The 24,539-nt window shown below is 45.0% G+C and overlaps 2 protein-coding genes across 2 annotated transcripts; both read left to right on the top strand.

Moving 5' to 3' along the window:
* Positions 1-64: 64 nt before the first annotated feature.
* On the top strand, positions 65-3,596 carry LOC119923489 (olfactory receptor 14K1-like). The gene is made up of 4 exons (XM_038742866.1): positions 65-79; positions 357-506; positions 2,717-2,848; positions 2,991-3,596. The coding sequence occupies exons 1-4, from the start codon at positions 65-67 to the stop codon at positions 3,594-3,596; spliced, it is 903 nt and encodes a 300-aa protein (XP_038598794.1).
* Positions 3,597-10,250: 6,654 nt separating this feature from the next.
* Positions 10,251-11,162, top strand: LOC119923488 (olfactory receptor 14A16-like). Its single transcript, XM_038742865.1, has 2 exons — positions 10,251-10,628; positions 10,668-11,162. The coding sequence occupies exons 1-2, from the start codon at positions 10,251-10,253 to the stop codon at positions 11,160-11,162; spliced, it is 873 nt and encodes a 290-aa protein (XP_038598793.1).
* Positions 11,163-24,539: the final 13,377 nt, after the last annotated feature.

The raw sequence follows: 24,539 nt of genomic DNA, 5'->3' as shown, positions 1-24,539 counted from the left end.
AATGAACTTAGGGAAGACCTTTTGGAGGTGGTGTGCTTGTGATATGACTTTGAAGGTGGGGAGCATGATCGTCTGTCAGGTAGGAAGAGTAAGGGCATTCCAGGTCAAGGGTAGGATGTGGGTGAGAGTTTGGGAGTGAGGTAAATGAGATTGAGGTGCAATGAGTAGGTTGACATTAGAGGAGTGCAATGTGTGGGTTGGTTTGCAATAGGAAATTGGGAGGGTAAGGTAGGAGGAGGCAAGGCGATTGAGTGCTGTAAAGCCAATAGTAAAAGATTCACTTTGTTGCAGAGGCTCATGGAAAACCACTGGAGGTTCCTAAGGAGTGGGGAGATGTGGACTGAACATTTTTCTAGAAAAATGACCCATGCAGCACAAAGAAGACAGGAGGCAGCAAGGTCAGCCAGGAGGCTGCTGCACTCAAGTCAGACTACGATAAGAGCTTGGACCAACATATCAGCAATTTGGATGGAGAGTTAAGGATTGGTTTCAGTGGTGTTATGAAGGTAACACCAACAGGATTTGGTGACATATTGAATATGTGTGTTAAATGAGAGATATGTCTATGATAATGGCAAGAATACACATTTGTGAGACAAGGAGGATAGTGTTGTCTTCAGTTATCCTAAAGACAAGGAGAAGACAGAGTCTGGGGCAGAAGATGACGAGTTCTGTTTTGGGATTGTTAACTTTGAGGTGACAACAGGAAATCCAAATAGAAATGTCCTGAAGGCAAGAGTAGATATGAGACTGTTCAGAAGGAAAGAGTCAGGGCTAGAGAGGTAGCTTATGGAATCATCCATGTAGAGAAGGTAGTTGAAGTCATGGGAGCAAATTAATTGTCCAAGAGAGTGGGAGTATCTGGAGAATAAAAGGGAATCTAGAACCTATCCTTGAGGGACTCCCACATTTAGAAGGTGGGAGGCAGAGGAGCCTGTGAAAGAGATCAGAAAGGAGCAGAAAACTAGGAGAGGACAGTATCAGTGAAGCAGAGATTGGATAACGTTTCCAGAAGAAGGCAGTGGTCAACAGTTTTGAAGGCAGCTGAAACGTCATGGATTATTAGGATGGAGGGCTTTGGACTGGGCAAAAGGAAATCACTGGTGACCTTGGAGAGGGAAGTTTCAGTGGAGCAAAGGGTGCAGAAATCAGATTGGAGTGAATCAAGGACAGAATTGGAGGAGAAGAAGAGAACAACTAATTCAAGGAGTTTGGAGAGGAATGGTAGGAGGAAGATAAGACAATAGTCGATGGCAGTTGTGAGAACAAAGAAGTTTTTTTTTAAAGATAGGGGATACGTGAGCATGTTAACAAGCAACGTAGAAGAAGTGACTGGGAAGTGAATGGTATAAGATGGGGTCAAAAACACTTGAGGAGGTGTAGATTTTGGGAGAGGTCTACTCTTTACCATGTCCTTGCGGGAGGGTGCAGTAAATATGTACTGACTCACTGACATGGAAATGTATCTGGATTCTACCTGGAATCCTATCTCAATCAATTGTATTAAGTGCTTTTTGGTGCAGAGCACTGTATAGTATGACATGGAAACATATCTGGATTCTACCTGGAATCCTATCTCAATCAATTGTATTTATTAAGTGCGTTTTGGTGCAGAGCACTGTACTAAGCACTGAGAATAGCACGATACAATAGCATAGGTGGATATGATCCCTTCCTTTAAGGGGTTTGTAGACTAATAGGAGAGACAAGCATTAAAATAAATTACCTATAGGGAAAGCAGCAGAGTATAAGGCTATGGGCAGAACGCTGTGCGACTGGGAGTAGGGTGAATATCAATGTTCTTAAAGGATACAGACCCTAATGCTTAGATCAATCAACAAAGAAACAAATATTAATGAGAACTTACTACGGGCATAGCGCTGTACTAAGTACTTGAAAAATTACAGCACAAATGGCCACTGCACTCACAGAGTCATCTTAGTCACTTTGGGCAAGTCACTTAACTTCTATGTGCATCAGTTACCTAATATATAAAAAAGGGGATTAAAACTGTGTGTCCCACGTGGGACAACCTGATTACCTTGAATCTACCCCAGCGCTTGGCACGTAGTAACCACTTAAGAAATAACATTAAAAAAAGAGCTAACATATTAGTTGGGGATACAGGCATTAAAATAATTTACAGGTTGTGGAATTGGCAGCAAATAAAGATATGATTTAAGTGCTTTGTGTCTGGGGGTGGAGTGTGAACAAACGTTCTCAAAGGGTATGGTATTGATTCAAGTGTACACATGACATAGAAGGGAAGGCCTAAGAGTGCACAAATGAGAATATAATTAGCAGGGGTTACTTGGAGGATGTGTGATTTAGTAGGGTTTTTGAAGATGATGTGAGTAGGATTGTCACTACAGTAGCTGCATGGCCTATTGGAAAACTACAAGGCTGGGAGTCAGAGGACCTCTGTTTTAACCTGACTGCCACTTGCCTGCTGGGTGATCTTAACAAGTCATTTAACCTCTATGGGCCCCAGTTTCCTCACCTGTAAAATGGGGATTAAGAACTGTTCTCCCTCCTACTTATATTGTGAGGTGCTGTTTATCTTGTATCTACTCCAGCACTTAAAACTGTGTTTTGCACATAGTAAGTGCTTAACTGATACCCCAGTTATAATTGTTTGCTGTTGTATACAGGGCAAAGTGCACTCTTGCCTCCTGTCACCCCATCAGATTATAAATTTCCTTGAGATTGGTTATAGCTCGTCTCCAGAAAACCCCCAACTCTAATAGCAGAATCAGAAGATGCTCAGTTTGGGATGTTGACTTTGCATCATCCTTCACTCTCGCAGGTAGCTCATGACGTCACCCAGACCGTGTCTAACAACACGAAGGTGACAGAATTCCTCTCCTGGGATTCTCTGACACCCAGGAGTTGCAGGTGCCCCACACTGCACTGCTCCTCAAGAGCCTGTCAGTCATTGACCTTGCTACATCTCCGTCACAGTCCCCAAATCCATTCTCAATTCCCTTAAGAATATCAGCTCCATTTATCTACTGGGCTGCGCTGCCCAGGTATTCCTCGTATTTTTATTTGCTGGAACAGAGATGGCCCTGCTAATGGTGATGTCCCATGACAGATATGTCGCCATCTGCCACCCCCTGCACTATGAGATCATCATGCCTCAGAGGGTCTGTATACACATGATGGCTGCCTCTTGGTTCAACAGCTATTTGAATGCCATCACGTACACAGCAAGCACCTTCTCTCTATCATTCTGTGGCCCCAACACTGTCCACCAGTTTTTCTGCGATGGTGCCCAGTTGCTAAGACTTGCATGTTCCATTGACCTTGGCACGGAAGATGTGAGCTTAGCCATCAGCATGTGCTTTTTCTTCTGCTTCGTGCTCATCGTGGGATCCTACGTCTGCATCTTCTCAGCTGAGCTGAGGATGCTTTCGGCAGAGGACAGCTCCAAGGCCTTCTCCACCTGCCTACCCCACATAGTCGTCATCACTCTGTTTCTCACGTCTGGCTTCTCTGCCTACCTAAAGCTAATATCAGACTCTCCCTCTTCACTGAACCAGCTGGTGTCTGTGTTTTATGCTGCGGTACTCCCTACCCTTAATTGCCTCAACTAGAGCCTGAGGAACCAGGACATGAAGGCAGCAATAGGAAGGCTGATATGGCCAGTCTTTATTCCAGAATGGTTTTACCTCAACATTGTCTGGGTGACCTAGTGGAAAGAACACTGGCCTGGGAGTGCGAGGACCTGGATTCCTTTCCTGAGCCTGTCACTGTCTGTAGTGTGGCATTGGATAAGTCAGTAAAACTTTCTGTGCCTCTGTTTCTTTATCTGTAAAATGACAGTAAAATAATCACTCTCTCTCCTACTTAGGCTGAGAGCCTATGTGAGGTAAAGACTGTGTTTGTACCCAACAAACTATATCTAATGCACTGCTTGGCATATGGAAAATGCTTAACAGATATCACGATTATTATTATCATTATGAAGCTTGAGATCTTGACCAGTGGCCATGAATGTTCCATGGAAGTGTCCAGTAAAAGCACAGACTACAATTCTTATGCACTCTATGCCTTACTACAGTGAAAGACATCTTTGTTTCCCTTCTCCCATCTTCTCTCCTGCCCTTGATTACACTGCCTCCCTCCCACTTCCCCTTTTCTTTATTTTCCTCTCTAACGAAGAGTGAGCAGTCAGTCTGAAGCACAAATGAGGGATTTTCTGAAAAACGGGGAGATAATTCTGAAGGCATGAGATGGAGTGGGAAAATCTGGAATGGATCTGTTTATTATTGTTGAAGTGTAAACTCCTAGTCAGCAGATGACATATCTCTCCTTTCTGTTTACCTTTCCAAATGCTTCATACTGTGCATTGTAGCTAGTGGAACCTCAATAAATACCATTATACTTCAATCAACGGTATTTATTCAAGTGCTTACCGTGTGAGGAGCACTGCATGCAGTACTTGGGAGAGTACAGTATAATAGCATCGTTAGACAGTCCTTTGCCTCGGATAACTTACAATCTTAGTGGAATGTATCAAATTAAGAAGCTCCAACTGCTGTTACCTAAAAGAGATTTGATCAATCATTCAGTGATATTTATTGACTCCTTACTGTGTGCTGAACACTTACTAGTCACCTGGGAGGGTCCAATAAAATATAGTCGGTAAACAAGATATTTGGGGTCTGACTTACCAAATTCATAGCAATATAGTACTTTCTGGTGGTAAAGTTGAGCTCCTTGAGGTCAGGGTCTTGTTAATGAACTCACAACACTTTGTCCTATATGGACATTGCTAAACCCACTATTCTCTCACTGCAATCGACCCTGCAATTTGACATCTGTCTGTGCTGAATTTTCTACTGTGAGGTAATTCTTACTAGCACAAATCAACCTCCATCCTCCCCATGGCCTTACTGAGAATTTCATGTTAGAGTGTGGTTTTCCAACTCCAGTCCGTCCAGGTGTGAAAAGGACACTGTGTCATTTCTCTATTGTGTGACTGTGGTTATCCTTTATTTATGTTTCTTGTTACTCTGTGCTACCCTTGGCTTCCTCAGGTTCAGTCTCTGTGAAAAAGAGGGGAACCTCGGGCTGTTTCCAGTGGAGACAACAGTGCTTTCCGCCCACCCCACGTGCCAAGGAGTCCAGTACTGAGAGCCTCTGCTGAAATGTGGCAGCCTCGGGTTGCCACAGCAGTTTGTTCCCTGCTCCCTCCTTTTCTCCTTTCCATACCATAGTCTGAGCTGAGCTCCTGTGACCTGTATCACACACCCCGAGAACCATGCTGTCTGTTGCTATCAATGGATGAATGAAAGGAGCAAGTCAGGGTGTCATAGAAGGGCAAGGGAGAAGAGAAAGTTAGGGCTTAGTCAGGGGAGGTCTTTAGGAGGAGATTTGCCTTCAATAAGGTTTTGAAGGTGGAGAGAGTAATTATTCATCTGATATGAGGAGGAAGGGCATTTCAGGCCAGAGGTAGGACATGGACAAGACATTGGTGGTGAGGTAGATGAGGTCAAGGTACAGTGAGAAGGTTAACATTAAAGGAGCAAAGTGAGTGGGCTGGGTTGTAGTAGGAGAGTAGAAAAGTCAGGTAGCAGTGGGCAAGGTGATTGAAGCTTTAAAACCTATGGTGAGGAGTTTTTGTTTGATCTGGAGGTGGATAGGCAACCATTGGAGTTTCTTGAGGAGTGGGGAAACAAGGACTAAATATTTTTTAGAAAACAGATCTGAGCAGCAGGGTAAAGTATGGACTGGAGTGGGGACAGACAGGAGTCTGAGAGGTCAGCAAGGAGGCTGATATAGTAATCAAGGCAGAGTAGGATGATAGGGTTAATGTGGTAACAGTTTGGATGGAGAGGAAAGGGCAGATTGTAGTGATGTCGTGAAGGTGGAATCGGCAGGAATTAGTGATGGATTGGAATATTCGGGTTGAATGGGAGAGAGGAGCCAAGGATAATACCTAAGGTTTCAAGAAAGGTTCAAAATACATTCACAGTGATCTAGAGAGGATCTGCCTCTGGAAACTGTTTATGTAGGAGGATGTCCTTATCAATCAATCAATATATCTATCAGTCTTACTAACTGAACATTAACTGTGGGCAGAACACTGAACTAAGCACAGGAAGAGTACAATAGAGTTAATAGACATGATCCCTGACACCAAGGAGCTTTCAGTATCATAGGGAAGAGTCATGTTCCCTCCCTGCCAAGCTTTTGCCAGGCTTGTGTCTGCTGGATTGGCTTCAAGGTGCTGAAGTATCACGTTAACATGGTCAATCTGAGACTGAGGAGAAGGCAGAACCAATTCTTCCCTGGTTGTGCCATGGGAATAGCCCCATCTCTGAAACCAGGTGGCCTGCCCCATTGGCCCCGGCCTGAGCTCTGAAGGCCCTTTGGGATTGTACAGCTCCCACTTCTGGGACTTTGCGGTGGGCAAGACAGTGCCAGTCACAGAGCAGTCCAGCCCCAGGAGAGAATCTGTCGTCCTTAAAATCAAAATTATTTTATGGTTAGCGAACCTCCGCAAGATGCAATTGATTGCCTGCAGACTTACAGGAGAAGCAGGAGCAATTAAGCACAAGCCCACTCCAGGTCAGTGAGTTCCTCCTGAAATGCATGGGGTTGATCAAGCACTCACTGCTAACACGATGCTAAATGCTGAGCTAAACACAAATTATCAATAAAATGTGGGGAGAGATCACCCTCTGGTCCTCATTAGGGGAAATGAGGGCTTCAGAGGGGAAGTCCTCTTGGAAGTGATGTGATTCTCATAAGGACTTGAAGACAGGGAGAGTGATAATCTACCAGATATGATCAGGAAAAGAATCCCAGGATAGAGCAAGGATGTAGGCAAGTGGTCAGAAGTGAGGTAAACAAGATTGAGGTACAATGAGTAGGTTGGCATTAGAGGAGTAGTAGTGAAGCATGTGGCCTGGGTTTTACTGTGTATTCAACCGGATAAGATGTGAACTGCTGGGCTGATTGAGAATTTAAAAGCAGAGAGCAAGGCATTTCTATTCAATGTGGAGGTGGATGGGCAACAACTGGGGATTTTTGAGGACTGGAGAGACCAATCAATCGATTAATCAAGCAACCATATTTACTAAACACTTACTGTGTGCAATGGCCTGAACTAATCATTTGGGAGAGTACAATGCACCAATAAAGAGACACATCCCCATCCTACAACGAGCTTAAAGTCTGAAGTGGGAGATGGATATCAATATAAATGAATAAATTACATATATGCACCTAAGTGCTGTTGGGCTGATGGAGGGGTTAAGAGAGGGTACAGGTCTAAGTGCAAGGGTGATACAGAGGGAGTGGGAGAAGAGGAAATGAAGGCTTAGTTAGGGAAGATATTTTGGATAAGATGTGCTTGTGATAAGACTTTGAAGGTGGTGAGAATGATCATCTGTCAGATATGTAGAGTAACAACACTTTAGGTCAGATGCATGATGTAGGTGAGAGGTTGGCAGTGACGTAAATGAGACAGAGATGCAGTGAGTAGGTTGCCGTTAGAGGAGTGAAATGAGTGGGCTGGGTTGTAGTATGAAATCAGGCAGGTAAGGTAGGAGGGGGTAAGGTGATTGAGCGCTTTAAAGCCGATGGTAAATGTTTCTGTTGGATACGGAGGTTCATGGAAAACCACTGGAGGTTCCTGAGGAGTGGAGAGACGTAGACTGAACATTTTTCTAGAAAAATGATCTGGTCAGCAGACTGAAGTGTGATCTGGACTGGGGAAAGAGGCAGCAAGGTCAGCCAGTAGGCTGCTGCAGTCATCAAGTCAGACTACGATAAGTGCTTGAATCAGCATAGCAGCAATTTGGATGGAGAGGTAAGTATGGGTTTCAGTGGTGTTGTGAAGGTAAAAACAACAGGTTATAGTTACATAATGAATATGTGGGTTAAATGAGAGGGATGTCGATGATAATGGCAAGGATACACATTTGTGAGACAAAGAGGATAGTGGTGTTGTGGTCAGTGATCCTAAAGACAGGGGGAGGACAAGGTCTGGGGCAGAAGATGAGGAGTTCTGTTTTGAGCTTGTTATCAATGAGGTGACAACAGAAAATCCAAAAACGAAATGTCCTGAAGGCAAGTGTAAATATGAGACTTCTGAGAGGGAGAGAGTCAGGGCTGGAGAGATAGATAAGGGAATCATCCATGTAGAGAAGATGGGTGAAGTCATGAGAGCAAATGAATTGTCCAAGGGAGTGGGTGAATCACGAGAATAAAAGAGGATCTAGAACCGATCCTTGAGGGACTCCCATATTTAAAAGGTGGGAGAGAGAGGAGCCTGTAAAAGAGATCAGAAACGAGCAGAAAACTAGGAGAGGACAATGTCAGTGAAGCCGAGGTTGGTTAATGTTTCCACAAGAAGGGGGTGGTCAACAGTGTTGAACGCAGCTGAGAGGTCAAGGATGATTAGGATGGAGGCCTTTGGGTTTGGCAAAAGAAGATCACTGGTGACCTAAGAGAAGGCAGTTTCAGTGGTACAAAGGGGAAATCAACGAGATTGGAGTGGATCAAGGACAGAATTGGAGGAGAAGCAGCAGAAAACTTGCTTAAGGGGTTTGGAGAGGAGTAGTAGGAGGGAGATAGGACAATAGCAGGTGGGAGTTGTGGGGACAAAGAGGGGTTTTTTAAGACAGGGGATACGTGAGCATGTTTACAAGCAATGTAGAAGAAGCCACTGGGAAATAAATGGTAGAAGATGGGGTCAGAAGTACTGGTGGAAGGTGAAAATTTTGAAAGTATGTCTACTCTTTACCATGATCCCTCTCAATGAATGGCAATAAACGACCTTGTGGGAGGGTGCAGTGAATACCTGCTGACTCACTGTCATGGAAATATATCTGGATTCTATCTAGAATCATATCTCAATCAGTTGTTTTTAGTAAGTGCTTGTTGGTGAAAAGCACTGTACTAAGCATTGGGAAGAGCACAGTATAATAGAGTAGGTTCATTCATTCATTCAATCGTATTCATTGAGCACTTACTGTGCGCACAGCATTGTACTAAGCACTTGGAATGTACAATTCGGCAACAGAAAACAGTAGGTAGACATGATCCCTTCTCTTAATGGGTTTATAGACGACACGGAGAGACAATCATTAAAGTAAATTACGGATTGGGGAAACAGCAGGATATAATGTTATGGACGAAGTACTGTGCGACTGGGGGTGGGGTCAATATAAAAGTTCTTAAAGGATACAGACCCTAATGCTTAGAACAATCAATCAATAAATGACACTTATTAAGCACTAACTACGGACAGAGCACTGAACTATGTGCTTGGAAAACTACAGTGCAACATGACCATTGCCCTCAAGAAGCTCTGCCACTTGTCAGTTTTGTGACTCTGGGCAAGTCACTTAACTTCTTTGTGCCTCAGTTACCTCATCTATAAAAAGATGGATTAAAACTATGAGCCCCACGTAAGACAACCTGATTTCCTTGCATCTACCCCAGCGCTTAGAACAGTGCTTAGCACATAGTAATCGCATAACAAATACCGTTTTAGAAAAGGAGCTAACATACTAGTTGGGAAGACAGGCATTAAAATAAATTACAGGTATTGGAAGTGCCAGCAAATAAATATATGGACATAAGTGCTGTGTCTCTGGAAGTGGAGTAAGAAAAAAACTTTCTCAAAGCGTACTGATTTAAGTGTCTAGATGACATAGAAGAGAAGGCCAGTAGAGTGGGCAAATGACTGTATAATCAGAGGCGGCTACTTGTAGGAGATGTGACTTAGTAGTGTTTTTGAAGATGGTGTGCGTAGGAGTGTCACTACAGTAGTTACATGGCCTATTGGAAAACTACGAGGCTGGGAGTCAGAGGACCTCTGTTTTAACGACTCTGCAACTTGTCTGCTGAGTGATCTTAGCAAGTCATTTAACCTCTGTGGGCCCCAGTTTTCTCACCTGTAAAATAGGGATTAAGAACTGTTCTCCCTCCTACTTCTATTGTGAGGTGCTGATTATTTTGTATCTACCTCAGCACTTAAAACTGGTTTTTTTGGCTCATACTAAGTTCTTAACAGATACCACAATTATTATTTTTTTTTGCTGTTGTATCTGGGCCAAAATGCATTCCTGTCTCCTGTCAACACATCAGATTATAAATTTTATTGAGGTTGGTTATAGGTCTCCTCCAGAAAACCCCCAACCCTAATAGCAGACTCAGAATATGCTCAGTTTGGGATGTTGATTTTGCACCATTCTTCACTCTCACAGGCAGCTCATGACATCTCCCAGACCATGTCTAACATCACGACAGTGACAGAATTCCTCCTTCTGGGATTCTCCGACATCCGGGAGTGGCAGTTGATCTACACTGCGTTGTTTCTTCTTATCTATATGGCAGCTCCAATGGGGAATCTCCTCATCATTGCTATCACCACCCTTGACCGGCAGTTCCACACTCCCATGTACTTCTTCCTCAAGAACCTGTCCATCCTTGACCTTGGCTACATCTCCGTCACAGTTCCCAAATCCATCTTCAATTCCCTCACCAATGTCAACTCCATCACTCTGCTGGGCTGCGCTGCCCAAGTATTCCTCGCATTTTTATTCGGTGGATCAGAGTTGGCCCTGCTCACAGTGATGTCCCACGACCGCTATGTCGCCATCTGCCGCCCCCTGCATTATGAGATCATCATGCCCCACGGGGCCTGTGTAGGGATGTTGGCTGCCTCTTGGTTTAGCAGTTGTTTGAATGCCATCATTTACACAACCAGCACCTTCTCTCTATCCTTCTGTGGCCCCAACACTGTCCACCAGTTCTTCTGCGATGGTCCCCAGTTGCTTAGATTGGCATGTTCCACTAACCATGTCACAGAAGATATGAGTTTAGCCATCACCGTCTGCTTAGTTTTCTTCTGTTTCGTGCTCATCGTGGGCTCCTACGTCCGCATCTTCTCAGCAGTGCTGAGGATGCCGTCGGTGGAGGGCCGCTCCAAAGCCTTCTCTACATGCCTTCCCCACATGTTCGTCGTCACTCTGTTCGTCACATCTGGCACCTCTGCCTACCTAAAACCAATATCAGACACTCCCTCTGCACTGGACCTGCTGGTGTCTGTGTTCTATGCTGTTGTGCCGCCTACACTTAATCCCCTCATCTACAGCCTGAGGAACCGGGACATGAAGGCAGCGATGGGAAGGCTGCTATAGTCAAAACATTTCCCGAAGGAGCAACCATCTATCAGATGATAGGTCCTTCTCCACAGACCCCCTTGACCATTCCTCTGACTTAACCAGTCTTCATTCCAGAATGGTTTTATCTCAGCATTGTCTGGTGACCTGGTGGAATGAGCACTGGCCTGGGAGTCAGAGGACCTGGATTCTAGTCAGTAAAAGCTTCTCTGCCTTTGTTCCTTATGTATAAAATGGGGATGAAATACCCATATTCCCTCCTAGTTAGACTAAGAGAAAACTATTTATCTTCCCTTATTGACACCCATGCCCATCACCCCCTTCAGCAGTTCCAGACAATTAACTCCCTCCTCAGGTCCTATGTTTCTCCCCCTCCTCCATCCCTCACCCCCAACGATCTGTCCACCTTCTTCATTAGGAAAATTAACACCTTCTGGTCTGAGCGCCACAAATTCACCCCTCCCCCTTCTCCATTCTCCCGCTCTCAACCTTCTCCTCTACTTTCCCATCCTTCCCAGCAGCATCAACAGATGAGATCTCCCAACTTTCAAGTGCCAACCCATCTTCCTGTGCTTCAGACCCCATTCCATCTCATCTTATAAAAACTCTCACCCCTTCCCTCCTCCCCTCCTTTACTTCCATCTTCAACTGCTCACTCTCTAATGGTTTCTTCCCCTCTAACTTCAAACATGCCCATGTCTCTCCCATCCTAAAAAAAAACCCTATCTTGACCCCACTGCCCCTTCTCGTTATCGCCCTATCTCCCTCCTACCTTACCATTACAAACTCCTAGAATGAGTCATCTACACTCACTGCCTCTAATTCCTCAACTCCAACTCTCTCCTAGGCACCCTCCAATCTGGCTTCCATTCCTTCCACTCCACCGAACCTGCCCTCTCAAAGCACACCAATGACCACCTTCTTACCAAATCCAATGGCTCCTACTCTATCCTAATCCTCCTCGACCTCTCAGCTGCCTTAGACACTGTGGACCATCTCCTTCTCCTCAACACGTTATTTAACCTTGGCTTTACGGACTCCATCCTCTCCTGGTTCTCCTCTTACCTCTCTGGCCATCAATTCTCAGTCTTCTTCTTGGGCTACTCCTCCCCACCCCCCCATCCCCTTACTGTAGGGATTCCTCAAGGGTCAGTTCTTGGTCCCCTTCTGTTCTCCATCTATACTCACTCCCTTGTTGAACTCATTCGCTCCCACGGCTTCAACTACACAGAAGACACCCAAATCTACATCTCCTCGCCTGTTCTCTCTCCCTTCCTCCAGGCTCGAATCTCCTCCTGCCTTCAGAACACCTCCAGAATGATGTCCTCCAGCCACCTTAAGCTCAACATATCCAAGACCGAGCTCCTTATCTTCCCTCCCAAACCCTGTCCTCTCTCTGACTTTCCCATCACTGTGGACAACATTATGATCCTTTCGGTCTCAAAAGCCCACAATCTTTGTGTCATCTTTGACTTCGCTCTCTCATTCATCCCTCACTTCCAATCTGTCACCAAAACTTGTTGGTCTCAACTTCACGACAATGCCAAGATCCGCCAATTCTCAGCATCCAAACCGCTACCTTGTTGGTACAATCTCCCATCCTACCCCGACTGGATTACTGCATCAGCCTCCTTTCTGAACTCCCATCCTCCTGACTCTCCCCGCTTCAGTCTATACTTCACTCTGCTGCCCTGATTATCTTTCCACAGAAACACTCTTGGCATGTCACTCCACTCCTCAAAAATCTCCAGTGGTTGCCTATCAACCTTCATATGAAGCAAAAACTCATCACTATTGGCTTCAAAGCTCTCCATCACCTCACCCCCGCCTACCTCACCTCCCTTATCTCCTTCTACAGCCCAGCACACACCGTCCTCTCCTCTGCTGCTAACCTCCTCAATGTGCCTCATTCTCGCCGGTCCCGCCGTCGACCCCTGTCCTACATCCTACCACTGGCCTGGAATGCCCTCTCTCCACACATCCGCCAAACTAGCTCTCTTCCTCCTTTCAAAGCACTACTGAGAGCTCGCCTCCTCCAGGAAGCCTTCCCAGACTGAGCCCCCATTTTCCTCTGCTCCTCCTCCCCTCCTCATCACCCCCCACCCCCTCCCCCCTAACTTACCCCTTCCCCTCCCCACAGCATTAGTGTATATTTGAAAATAGTTATTACTCTATTTTATTAATGATGTGTAAATACCTATAAATCTATTTATCTATTTTGATGGTATTGACACCTGTCTAATTCTTTTGTTTTGTTGTCTGTCTCCCCTTTCTAGACTGTGACCCTGTTGCTGGGTAGGGACTGTCTCTATTTGTTGTCAAATTGTACTTTGCCAGCACTTAGTACAGTGCTCTTCACACAGTCAGTACTCAATAAATACGACTGAATGAATGAAATGAATGAATGAAAGGACTGTTTTTGAACCCAACAAACTATATCTAATATAGGGCTGGCAAATGGCAAGTGCTTAACAGATATCATGATTATTATTATCAGCATGAAGCTTGAAATCTTGACCAGTGGCCATGAACACTCCAAGGAGGGGTCCAGAAAAAACACAGACTACAATTCTTACGCACTCCATGCCTTACTACAGTGAGGGACATCTTTGTTTCCCTTCTACTTTCTTCTCTCTTTCCCTTGTTTATACTGCCTCCCTCCCACTTCCCCTTTTTCTTTATTTTCCCCTAAAACGAAGAGTGAGAAGTCAGTCTGAAGCACAAATGGAAGGTTTGTTGAAAAACTAGAAGAAAATTCCGAAGACATGAGATGGAGTGGGAAAATCTGGAATAGATCCCTTTCTGTTTGTTTTTGTTAGAGTGTAAACTCCTAGTGGGCAGATGATTTATCTCTCCTTTCTGTTTACCTTTCCAAATGCTTCACACTGTGCATTGCGGATAGTGGGACCTCAATAAATGCCATTCCAAATCTATCAATGGTATTTATTAAGTGCTTATTTTGTTAGGAACAGTGAACCAAGTGCTTGGGAGAGTATGGTATAATAGCATTGATAGGCACAATCCCTTGCTCGGGTAGCTTACAATCTTAGTGGAATGAATCAAATTAAGATGCTCCAACTGCTCTTACCCAGAAGAGAATTGAACTATCATTCAGTGGTATTAATAATAATAATAATAATAATAATAATAATAATAATAGCATTTGTTAAGCGCTTACTATATGCAAAGCACTGTTCTAAGTGCTGGGGCTGGGGGTTACAAGGTGATCAGGTTGTCCTACGTGGGGCTCACAGTCTTAATCCCCATTTTACAGATGAGTTAACTGAGGCTCAGAGATGTTAAGTGACTTGTTCAAGGTCACATAGCAGACACTTGGCAGAGCCAGGATTAGAACGCATGACCTCTGACTCCTAAGCCCATGTTCTTTCCACTGAATCACGCTGCTCTCATTTTAACAATTTAACAATTTTACCAGTTATTATTCTTCGGTTGCTTTCCAAATCCTTGGGATATGATGACTAAACCTTCCTAGCCCTTAAAAAGAAACAATAGCAAAGACAAAGTAGGCAACCAGGTCTGTATATAAGTATGATCCTGAATAATATATATCTTCTTTTAGCCTCTTAGCCAGGTTAAGGCTTTATTGACTCCTTAATGTATGCTGAACACTTACTAGACACTTGGGAGAGTACAACAAAATATAGTTGGTAAGCATAATCTCTGGGGTCTGACACAAAATTCACGGCAGTTTATTAATTACTGGTGGTAAGATTGAGCTCCTTTAAGGCAGGGGTTGTGTTTATGAATTCAGAACACATTGTCCTATCTGGACACTGATAAACCCGACTATTCTCTCACTGCAATCGACCCTGCAATTTACCATCTCTCTATGCTGAATTTTCTACTTTGAGGAAATCCTGATTAGCACAAATGAGCCTCCAACGTCCCCATGGCCCTACTGAGAATTTCATGTTAGAGTGTAGTTTTCCAACTCCAGTCCTTCCAGGTGTCATTTCGCTATTGTGTGACTGTGGTTGTCCTGTATTTATTGGTTTCTTGTTACTCTGTGCTACCCTTGGCTTCCTCAGGTTCAGGCTCCGTTACAAAGAGGGGAGCCTTGGGCTGTTTCCTGTGGAGACAATACTGGTGTCTGCCCACCCCAGGTGCCAAGGAGTCCAACACTGAAAGCCTTTGCTGAAAAGGGGCATCCTTGGGTTGCAACAGCAGTTTGTGCCCTGCTCCCTCTTTTTCTCTTTCCAAACCACAGTCTGAGTTAATCTTCTGTGACCTGCAGCTCACAACAAGAGCTGCAGCTGCTATCAAGGGATAAGTGAAGGGAGCAAGTCAGGGTGTTATAGAAGGGTAAGGAAGAAGAGGAAAGGATGGTTTAGTCAGGGTAGGCCTCTTGGAGGAGATGTGCCTTCAATAAGGCTCTGAAGGCTGAAAGAGTAATTTTCTTTCTGATGTGAGGAGGAAGGGCATTCCAGGCCAGAGGTAGGACATGGGCAAGAAGTTGGTGGTGAGATAGATGAGGTTAAGGTACAGTGAGAAGGTTAGCATTAAAGCAGTGAAGTGTGTGGACTGGGTTCCTGTAGGAAAGGAGCAAAGTCAGGTAGGAGCAGGCAAAGTGATCGAGTGCTTTAATACCTATGGTGAGGAGTTTTTGTTTGATGCGGAGGTGGATAGGCAATGATTGGCGTTTCTTGAGGAATGGGGAAGCAAGAACTAAACATTCTTGTAGAAAAATGATGTGAGCATCAGAGTAAAGTATGGACTGGAGTGGGGAGAGACTGAAGGCTGAGAGGTCAGCAAGGAGGCTGATATAGTAATCAAGGTGGGGTAGGATAAGTGATTAGATTAATATGGTAGCAGTTTGGATGGAGAGGAAAAGGCAGATTTTAGAGAACGTGTGAAAGTGGAATCCACAGGATTTAGTGATGGATTGGAATATTTGGGTTGAATGAGAGAGAGGAGTCAAGGGTAATGCCAAGGTTTACTTCTCAGTGAAGAGGGGTTCGAAATACAGACACAGTGATCTAGAGACGATCTGCCTCTGGAAACTGTTTGTGTAGGAGGATGTACTCATAAATCAATCAGTCAATCCATCAAAATTACTAGCCAAGCAATTACTGTGGACAGAACACTGTGATAAACACTGGAAGAGTAAAATGGAGTTAATAAACATGGTCCCTGACCCCAAGGGGATTTCAGTCTGGTAGGGAAGAGTCATGGTTCCTCCTTGCCATGCATTTGTCAGGCATGTATCGGCTGGGTTGGCTTCAAGGGGCTGAAGTATCACGTTATTATAGTCAAGAGAAGGCAGAACCAGTTCCTCCCTGGTTGTGCCCGGGGAATAGCCCCATCTCTGAAACCAGGTGGCCTGCTCCAGTGGCCCGGGCCTGACCTCTGGAGACCATTTGGGTATTGTACAGCTCACACTTCTAGGGCTTTGCGGTGTACAAGGCTGTGCCAGTCACAGAACAGTCCAGCCCCTGGAGAGAATCTATGGTGCTTAAAATCAAAATTATTTTACAGTTAGCAAAGCTCCACAAGACACAATCTATGGCCTGCAGACCCACAGGATAAGGGGATCAGCAGGAGCAATAGAGCATGAACCCACCCCAGGTCAGTGAGTTCCTCCTGAAGTGCATGGGGTTGATCAAGAACTCACTCCAAACACGATGTTAAATGCTGAGCTAAACACAAGTTATCACTAAAATGTGGGTAGAGGCTACCCTCTGGTCCTCAGTAGGGGAAATGAGGTTTTGCTCCGGGAAAGGCCTCTTGGAAGAGATGTCATTCTTCTAAGGATTGAAGATAGAGGGAGTGATAGTCTACCAGATATGAACAGGGAAAGAGTCCAAGGCTAGAGGCAGGATGTAGGAAAGTGGTCAGAGGTGAGGTAGACAAGATCGAGGTGCATTGAGTAGCTTGGCATTAGAGTAGTAAAGCATGCGGCCTGGGTTGTAGTTGGCAATCAACCAGGTAATATATGAAGGGCCAGGCCGATTGAGAATTTAAATGCTGAGAAGAAGGTGTTTCTATTTGATGAGGAGGTGGATGGGCAGACGCTGGAGATTTTTGAGGACTGGAGAGACAAATCAATCGATTAATTAATGAATCATATTTAGTAAACACTTACTGTGTGCAAAGGACTGTACTAATCGTTTGGGAGAGTACAATGTAACAATAAACAGACACATCCCCAGCCCACAACGAGCTTACAGTGTGGAGCAGGAGATGGACATTAACAGAAATAAATAAATTATACATAAGTACATAAGTGCTGTGGGGATGTTGCAGGGGTGAAGAGAGGGTACAAATCCAAGTACAAATGTAATTCAGAGGTAGTTGGAGAAGAAGAAATGAAGGCTTAGTTAAGGAAAACCTCTTGGAAGAGATGTGCTTGCGATAAGACTTCGAAGGTGAGGACGATGATTGTCAGTCAGATATGAAGAGTAAGGGCACTCCAGGTCAGAGATATGATGTGGGTGAGAGGTTGGCAGTGAGGTAAATGAGTTTGAGGTGAGGTGAGTGGTTCATATTAGAGGAGTTAAATGTGCTGGCTGGATTGTGGTTGGAAATCAGGGAGGTAAGGTAGGAGGGGGCAAGGGAATTGAGTGCTGTAAAACCAATGGTAAAGGTTTCTGTTTGATGCAGAGGTTCATGGAAAACCACTGGAGGTTCCTGAGGAGTGGGGAGATGTGGACTGAACATTTTTCTAGAAAAATGATCCTGTCAGCAGAGTGAAGTATGAACTGGACTGGGGAAAGCCAGGAGGCAGCAAGGTCATCCAGGAGGCTGCTGCAGTCATCAAGTTACACTAGGATAAGTGCTTGGATCAACATAGCAGCAATTTGGATGGAGAGGTAAGGATGGGTTTCAGTGATGTTGTGAAGGTAAAACCAGCAGGATTTGATGGCATTGAATTTGTGGGTTAAATGAGAGAGATGTCGATGATGATGGCAAGGGTACAGACTTGCGAGACCAGGAGGATAGTGGTGTTGTCTTCAGTGATCCTAAAGACAGGGGGAAGACATAGTCTGTGGCAGAAGATGAGGAGTTCTGTTTTGACCTTGTTAACTTTGAGGAGACAATAGAAAATCCAAATAGAAAGGTGTTGAAGGCAAGAGTAAATGTGAGACGGCTACTGCTACTGCTACTGGACTACTGCATCAGCCTCCTCTCTGATCTCCCATCCTCGTGTCTCTCCCCACTTTAATCCATACTTCATGCCGCTGCCCGGATTGTCTTCGTCCAGAAACGCTCTGGGCATGTTACTCCCCTCCTCAAAAATCTCCAGTAGCTACCAATCAATCCGCGCATCAGGCAGAAACTCCTCACCCTGGGCTTCAAAGCTCTCCACCACCTTGCCCCCTCCTACCTCACCTCCCTTCTCTCCTTCTACAGCCCAGCCCGCACCCTCCGCTCCTCTGCTGCTAATCTCCTCACTGTGCCTCGTTCTCCCCTGTCCCGCCGTCGACCCCCAGCCCGCGTCATCCCCCTGGCCTGGAATGCCCTCCCTCTGTCCATCCGCCAAGCTAGCTCTATTCTTCCCTTCAAGGCCCTACTGAGAGCTCACCTCCTCCAGGAGACCTTCTCAGACTAAGCCCCCTCCTTCCTCTCCCCCTCGTCCCCCTCTCCATCCCCCCGTCTTACCTCCTTCCCTTCCCCACAGCATCTGTATATATGTATATATGTTTGTACATATTTATTACTCTATTTATTTATTTATTTATTTATTTTACTTGTACCTATCTATTCTATTTATTTTATTTTGGTAGTATGTTTGGGTTTGTTCTCTGTCTCCCCCTTCTATACTGTGAGCCCACTCTTGAGTAGGGACTGTCTCTATATGCTGCCAGTTTGTACTTCCCAAGAGTTTAGTACAGTGCTCTGCACACAGTAAGCGCTCAATAAATACGATTGATTGATTGACTGATTGATTGACTTGCCTGCTGGGTGATCTTAACAAGTCATTTAACGTCTTTGGGCCACAGTTTCCTCACCTGTAAAACGGGGATTAAAAACTGTTCTCCCTCCTAAGTACATTGTGAGGTGCTGTTTATCTTCTACCTACCAAAGTACTTAGAACTGCATTTCTCATAAAGTAAGTGCTTAACATTTACCAAAATTATTATATTTTGCTGTTGTATCTGGGCCAAAATGCACTCTTGCATCCTGTCACCCCATCACATTATAAAGTTTCTTGTGATTAGTTATAGCTCTTCTCCAAGAAAACCCCAAACACTAATAGTAGACTCAGAAGACGCTCAGTTTGGGATGTTGACTTTGCTCCATTCTTCACTCAGGCAGCTCATGACAGCTCCCAGACCATGTCTAACATCACGACGGTGACAAAATTCCTCCTCCTGTGATTCTCCGACATCCGGAAGTTGCAGCTGATCCACACTGTTCTGCTCCTCCTGTTCTATCTGGCAGCTCTGATGGGGTACCTCCTCATCATTGCTGTCACCACCCTTGACTGGCACTTACACATCCCCATGTACTTCTTCCTCAAGAACCTGTCCATCCTTGACCTCGGCCACATCTCTGTCACAGTCCCTAAATCCATCTTCAATTCCCTCACAAATGTCAACTCCATCACTCTGCAGGGCTGTGCTGCCCAGGTATTCCCCGTATTTTTATTCACTGGAACAGATATGACCCTGTTCATGGTGATGTCCCACGACTGCTATGTCAGCATTTGCTGCCCCCTGCACTATGAGATCATCATGCCCCACAGGGCCTGTATACGCATGTTGGCTGCCTCTTGGTTCAGCAGCTATTTGAGTGTCATCAAATACACAGCCTGCACCTTCTCCCTATCTTTCTGTGGCCCCAACACTGTCAACCAGTTCTTCTGCGATGGTGCCCAGTTGCTAAGCCTTACATGTTCCACTGACCATGGAACCGAAGATCTGAGTTTAGCCATCAGCATGTGCTTAGCTTTCTTCTGCTTCGTGCTCATTGTGATATCCTATGTCCGCATCTTCTCAGCTGTGCTGAGGACCCCATAGGCGGTGGGCAGCTCCAAGGCCTTCTCCACCTGCCTACCCAACCTGGTTGTCGACACTCTGTTTCTCACGTCTGGCTTCTCTGCCTACTTAAAGCCAATATCATACTCTCCCTCTGCACTGGACCTGCTGATGTCTGTGCTCTATGCTGTGGTGCCCCCTATGCTTAATCCCCTCATCTAGAGCGTGAGGAACGGGGGCATGAAGGCAATAATGGGAAGGCTGATATGGCCAAAATATTTCCTAAAGGAGAAATCATCTATCAGATAAAAGGTCATCTCCACGGACTTCCCTGACCATGGCTCTGACTTAACCAGTCTACACCCCAGAATGGTTTTACCTCAGCATTGTGTGGGTGACCTAGTGGAAAGAGCACTGGCCTGGGAGTCCGAGGACCTGGATTCTAGTCCCAGGTCTGCCACTGTCTGAAGTGTGATATTGGATAAGTCAGTAAAACTTTCTGTGACTCTGTTTCCTTCCCTGTAAAATGGGGATAAAATACTCATTCTCTCTCCTACTAAGGCTGAGAGCTTATGTGGGGTAAAGACTGTGTTTGTACCCACCGAACTATATCTAATGCAGTGTTGGCATACAGAAAGTACTTAACAGTTATAACGATTATTATTATCATTATGAAGCTTGAAATCTTGACCAGTGCCCATGAATGCTACATGAAGGGTGCCAGGAAAAACACAGACTACAATTCTTACTCACTCCATTCTTTACTACAGTTAGAGACATCTTTGTTTCCCTTCTCCTCTCTTCTCTCCTTTCCTTGATTATACTGCCTCCCTCCCACTTCCACCTTTTTTCTATTTTCCACACAAACGAAGAGTGAGCAGTCAGCCTGAAGCACAAATTGAGGGTTTGCTGAAAAACAGGGAGAGAATTTTGAAGACATGAGATGGAGTGGAAAAATCTTTAATATATCTGTTTCCATTTGTAGTTGTTGGAGTGTAAACTCCTAGTCGGAAGATTACATATCTGTCCTTTCTGTTTACCTTTCCAAATGCTTCCTACTGTGCATTGCAGGTAGTGGGACCTCAATAAAGACCATTCCAAATCAATCATGGTATTTATTACATGCTTACGGTGTAAGGAACACTGTACCAAGTGCTTGGTAGAGTACAGTATAATAGCATCGGTAGACACAATCCCTTGTCTCGGATATTTTACAATCTTAGTGGAATTAAATTAAGAAGCTCCAACTGCTCTTACCAAGAAGACATTTGATCAATCATTCAGTGATATTTATTGACTCCTTACTATGTGCTGAACACTTACTTGTCACCTGGGAGGATACAATAAAATATAATCGGTAAACATGATCTCTGGGGTCCCACAAAATTCATGGCAGTCTATTAATTTCTGGTGGTAAAATTGAGCTCCTTGAGGTCAGAGATCGTGTTTATGTACTCAGAACACTTTGTCTTATATGCACATTGATAAACCCACTATTCTCTCACTGCAATCGACCCTGCAATTTACCATCTCTCTGTGCTGAATTTTCTATTATGAAGATATCCTCACTAGCACAAATCAGCCTCCATCCTCCCAATGGCTTTACTGAGAATTTCATGTTAGAATGTGATTTTCCAACTCCAGTTTGTCCAAGTATGAAAAGGACACTGTGTCATTTCTCTATTGTGTGACTATGATTGTCCTTTATTTATCTGTTTCTTGTTACTCTGTGCTACCCTTGGTTTCTTCAGATTCATGCTCCGTGACAAAGAAGGGAGCCTTGAGCTGTTTCCTGTGGAGACAGCACTGGTATCTGCCCACCCCAGGTGCCAAGGAGTCCAGCACCGAGAGCCTCTGCTGCCATGGGGCATCTTCGGGTTGGCACAGCAGTTTGTTACCTGTCCCCTCCTTTTCTCCTTTACAAACCACAGTCTGAACTGAGCTTCTGTGACCTACAGCACACACTGAGAACCATGCAGTCTGTTGCTATCAAGGGGTGAATGAAGGGAGCAAGTCAGGGTGCCATAGAAGGGCTAGGGAGAAGAGGAAAGGAGGGCTTAGTCAGAGAAGGCCTTTTGGAGGAGATGTGCCTTCAATAAGGCTTTGAAGTTGGAGAGAGTAACTTTCTGTCTTCTATGAGGAAGAAGAGCATTCCAAGGCAGAAGTAGTACATGGGCAAGGTGTTGGTGGTGCGATAGCTGAGGTCAAGTTACAGTGGGAAGCTTAGCATTAAAGGAGCAAATTCTGTGGGCTGGATTGTAGAAGAATAACAAAGTCAGGTAGGAGGGCGCAAGATGATTGAGTGCTTTAATATCTATGGTGGGGAGTTTTTGTTTGATGCAGAGGTGGATAGGTAACCACTGGAGTTTGTTGAGGAGTGGGGAAACGTGGACTAAACATTTTTGTAGTATAACGCTCTGAGGAGCAGAGTAAATTATGGACTGGAGTGGGGAGAGACAGGAGGCTGGGAGGTCAACAAGGAGGCTAATATAGTAATTAAGGCAGGGTAGGATGTGATTCGATTAATGTAGCAGCAGTTTGGATGGAGGGGAAAGGGCAGATTTTAGAGAACTTGTGAAGGTGGAATACACCGGATTTCCTGATGGATTGGAATATTTGGGTTGAATGAGAGAGAGGAGTCGAGGATAAGGTTTACTAGTCAGTAAAGAGGGGTTCAGAATATAGACACGGTGATCTAGACAGGATCTGCATCTGAAAACTGTTTGTGTAAGAGTATGTCCTCATAAATCAATCAATCCATCCATAAAACCTACTATCTGACCATTTACTGTGGGCAGAACACTGTACTGAGCACTGGAAGAGTTAATGGACTTGATCCCTGACCCCAAGGGGCTTTCAGTCTGATGGGAAAGAGTCATGGTCCCTCCTTGCCATACTTTTGCTAGGCTTGTGTCTGTTGGGTTGGTTTCAAGCTGCTGAAGTATTACGTGATCATGGTCAATCAGAGACTGAGGAGAAGACAGAACTAGTTCCTCCCTGGTTGTGCCCTGGGAAGCCAGGTGGCCTGCCCCATTGGGCCGGGCCTGAACTCTGGAGACCCTTTGGGACTTGTACAGCTCCCACTTCTGGAAATTTATGGTGGACAAGGCTGTGCCAGTAACAGAGCAGTCCACCCCCAGGAGAAATCTATGGTGCTTAATATCAAAATTATTTTACAGTCAGCAAACCTCCAAAAGACGTGATTGATGACCTGCAGACGAACAGGATGAGGAGAGCAGCAGGGGCAATTAAGCACGAACCCACCCCAGGTCAGTGAGTTCTTCCTGAAATGCATGAGGTTGATCAAGCACTCACTCCATGCCAAACACAATGCTTAATGCTGAGCTAAACACAAGTTATCAATAAGATGTGGGGAAAAACCACCCTCTGGTCCTCAGTAGGGGCAATGAGGGCTTGAGAGGGGAAGGCCTCTTGGAAGACATGTGATTCTTATGAGGCTTTGAAGATAGGGACAGTGATATGAACAGGGAAAGAGTCCCAGGCTAGAGGCAGGATGAAGGCAAGAGGTGAGAGGCAAGGTAGATAGAGGTACAATAAATAGGTTGGCATTAGAGCAGTAAAGCGTGTAGCCTGGAATATAATGGGTAATCATCCAGGTTAGCTATGAAGGGCAGGTCCAACTGATAATTTAAAATCTGAGAGCAATGCATTTCTATTCTATGTGGAGGTGGATGGACAACCACTGAGTATTTTTGAGGACTGGAGTATACTGCACTAATCTTCTGGGAGAGTACAATATACTGATAAACAGTCACATCCCCAGCCGAGAGTACAATATACCGATAAACAGACACATCCCCAGCCCAAAAAGAGCTTACTGTCTGGAGTGGGAAAATGACGTTAATATAAATAAATAAATTACAGGCATGTACATAGTTGCTGTGGGGCTGATGGAGGGGTGAAGAGAGGGTACAAATGAAAGTGTAAGGGTGATGCCGAGGGAGTGGGAGAAGACGAAATGAAGGCTTAGTTAGTGAAGACCTTTTGGAAGTGATATGGTTGTGATAAGACTTTGAAGGTGGGGAGAATAATCGTCTGTCAGATATGAACAGTAGGGGCAGTCCAGGTCAGAGGCATGATGTGAGTGAGTGGTTGGCACTGAGGTAAATGAGTTTAAGGTGCAGCGAGTAGGTTGATATTTAGAGAGTGAAATGTGCTGGCTGGGTTGTAGTAGGAAATCAGGGAGGTAAGGTAAGAGGGGTTAAGGCGATTGAGTGCTGTAAAGCCGATGATCAAAGTTTCTGTTTGATGCAGAGGTTCATGGGAAAGCAGTAGGCGTTCCTGAGAAGTTGAGAGATGTGGAATGAACACTTTTCTAGAAAAATGATCCGGTCAACTGAGTGAAGTATGAACTGGACTGGGGAAAGACTGGGGCAGCAAGGTCAGTCAGGAGGCTGCTGCAGTCATCAAGTTACAGTATGATAAGTGCTTGGAT

The sequence above is a fragment of the Tachyglossus aculeatus genome, unplaced genomic scaffold (genome assembly GCF_015852505.1).
Source record: "Tachyglossus aculeatus isolate mTacAcu1 unplaced genomic scaffold, mTacAcu1.pri scaffold_1_arrow_ctg1, whole genome shotgun sequence".
NCBI classification, from domain to species: Eukaryota; Metazoa; Chordata; class Mammalia; order Monotremata; family Tachyglossidae; genus Tachyglossus; species Tachyglossus aculeatus.
Note: the sequence above shows the minus strand (reverse complement) of the source record. Positions and strands in the feature narration are given on the sequence as shown.

What these genes read in the sequence shown, in the direction of transcription:
- LOC119923489 (XM_038742866.1), top strand. An exon ending in GTTTCAGTGGTGTTATGAAG is followed by an intron (nt 507 to 2,716) that starts GTAACACCAACA and finishes GATTGGTTATAG; the next exon opens with CTCGTCTCCAGAAAACCCCC. An exon ending in CCGTGTCTAACAACACGAAG is followed by an intron (nt 2,849 to 2,990) that starts GTGACAGAATTC and finishes AATTCCCTTAAG; the next exon opens with AATATCAGCTCCATTTATCT.
- LOC119923488 (XM_038742865.1), top strand. Translation starts at nt 10,251, where the DNA reads ATGTCTAACATCACGACAGTGACAGAATTCCTCCTTCTGGGATTCTCC. An exon ending in GCTATGTCGCCATCTGCCGC is followed by an intron (nt 10,629 to 10,667) that starts CCCCTGCATTAT and finishes CACGGGGCCTGT; the next exon opens with GTAGGGATGTTGGCTGCCTC.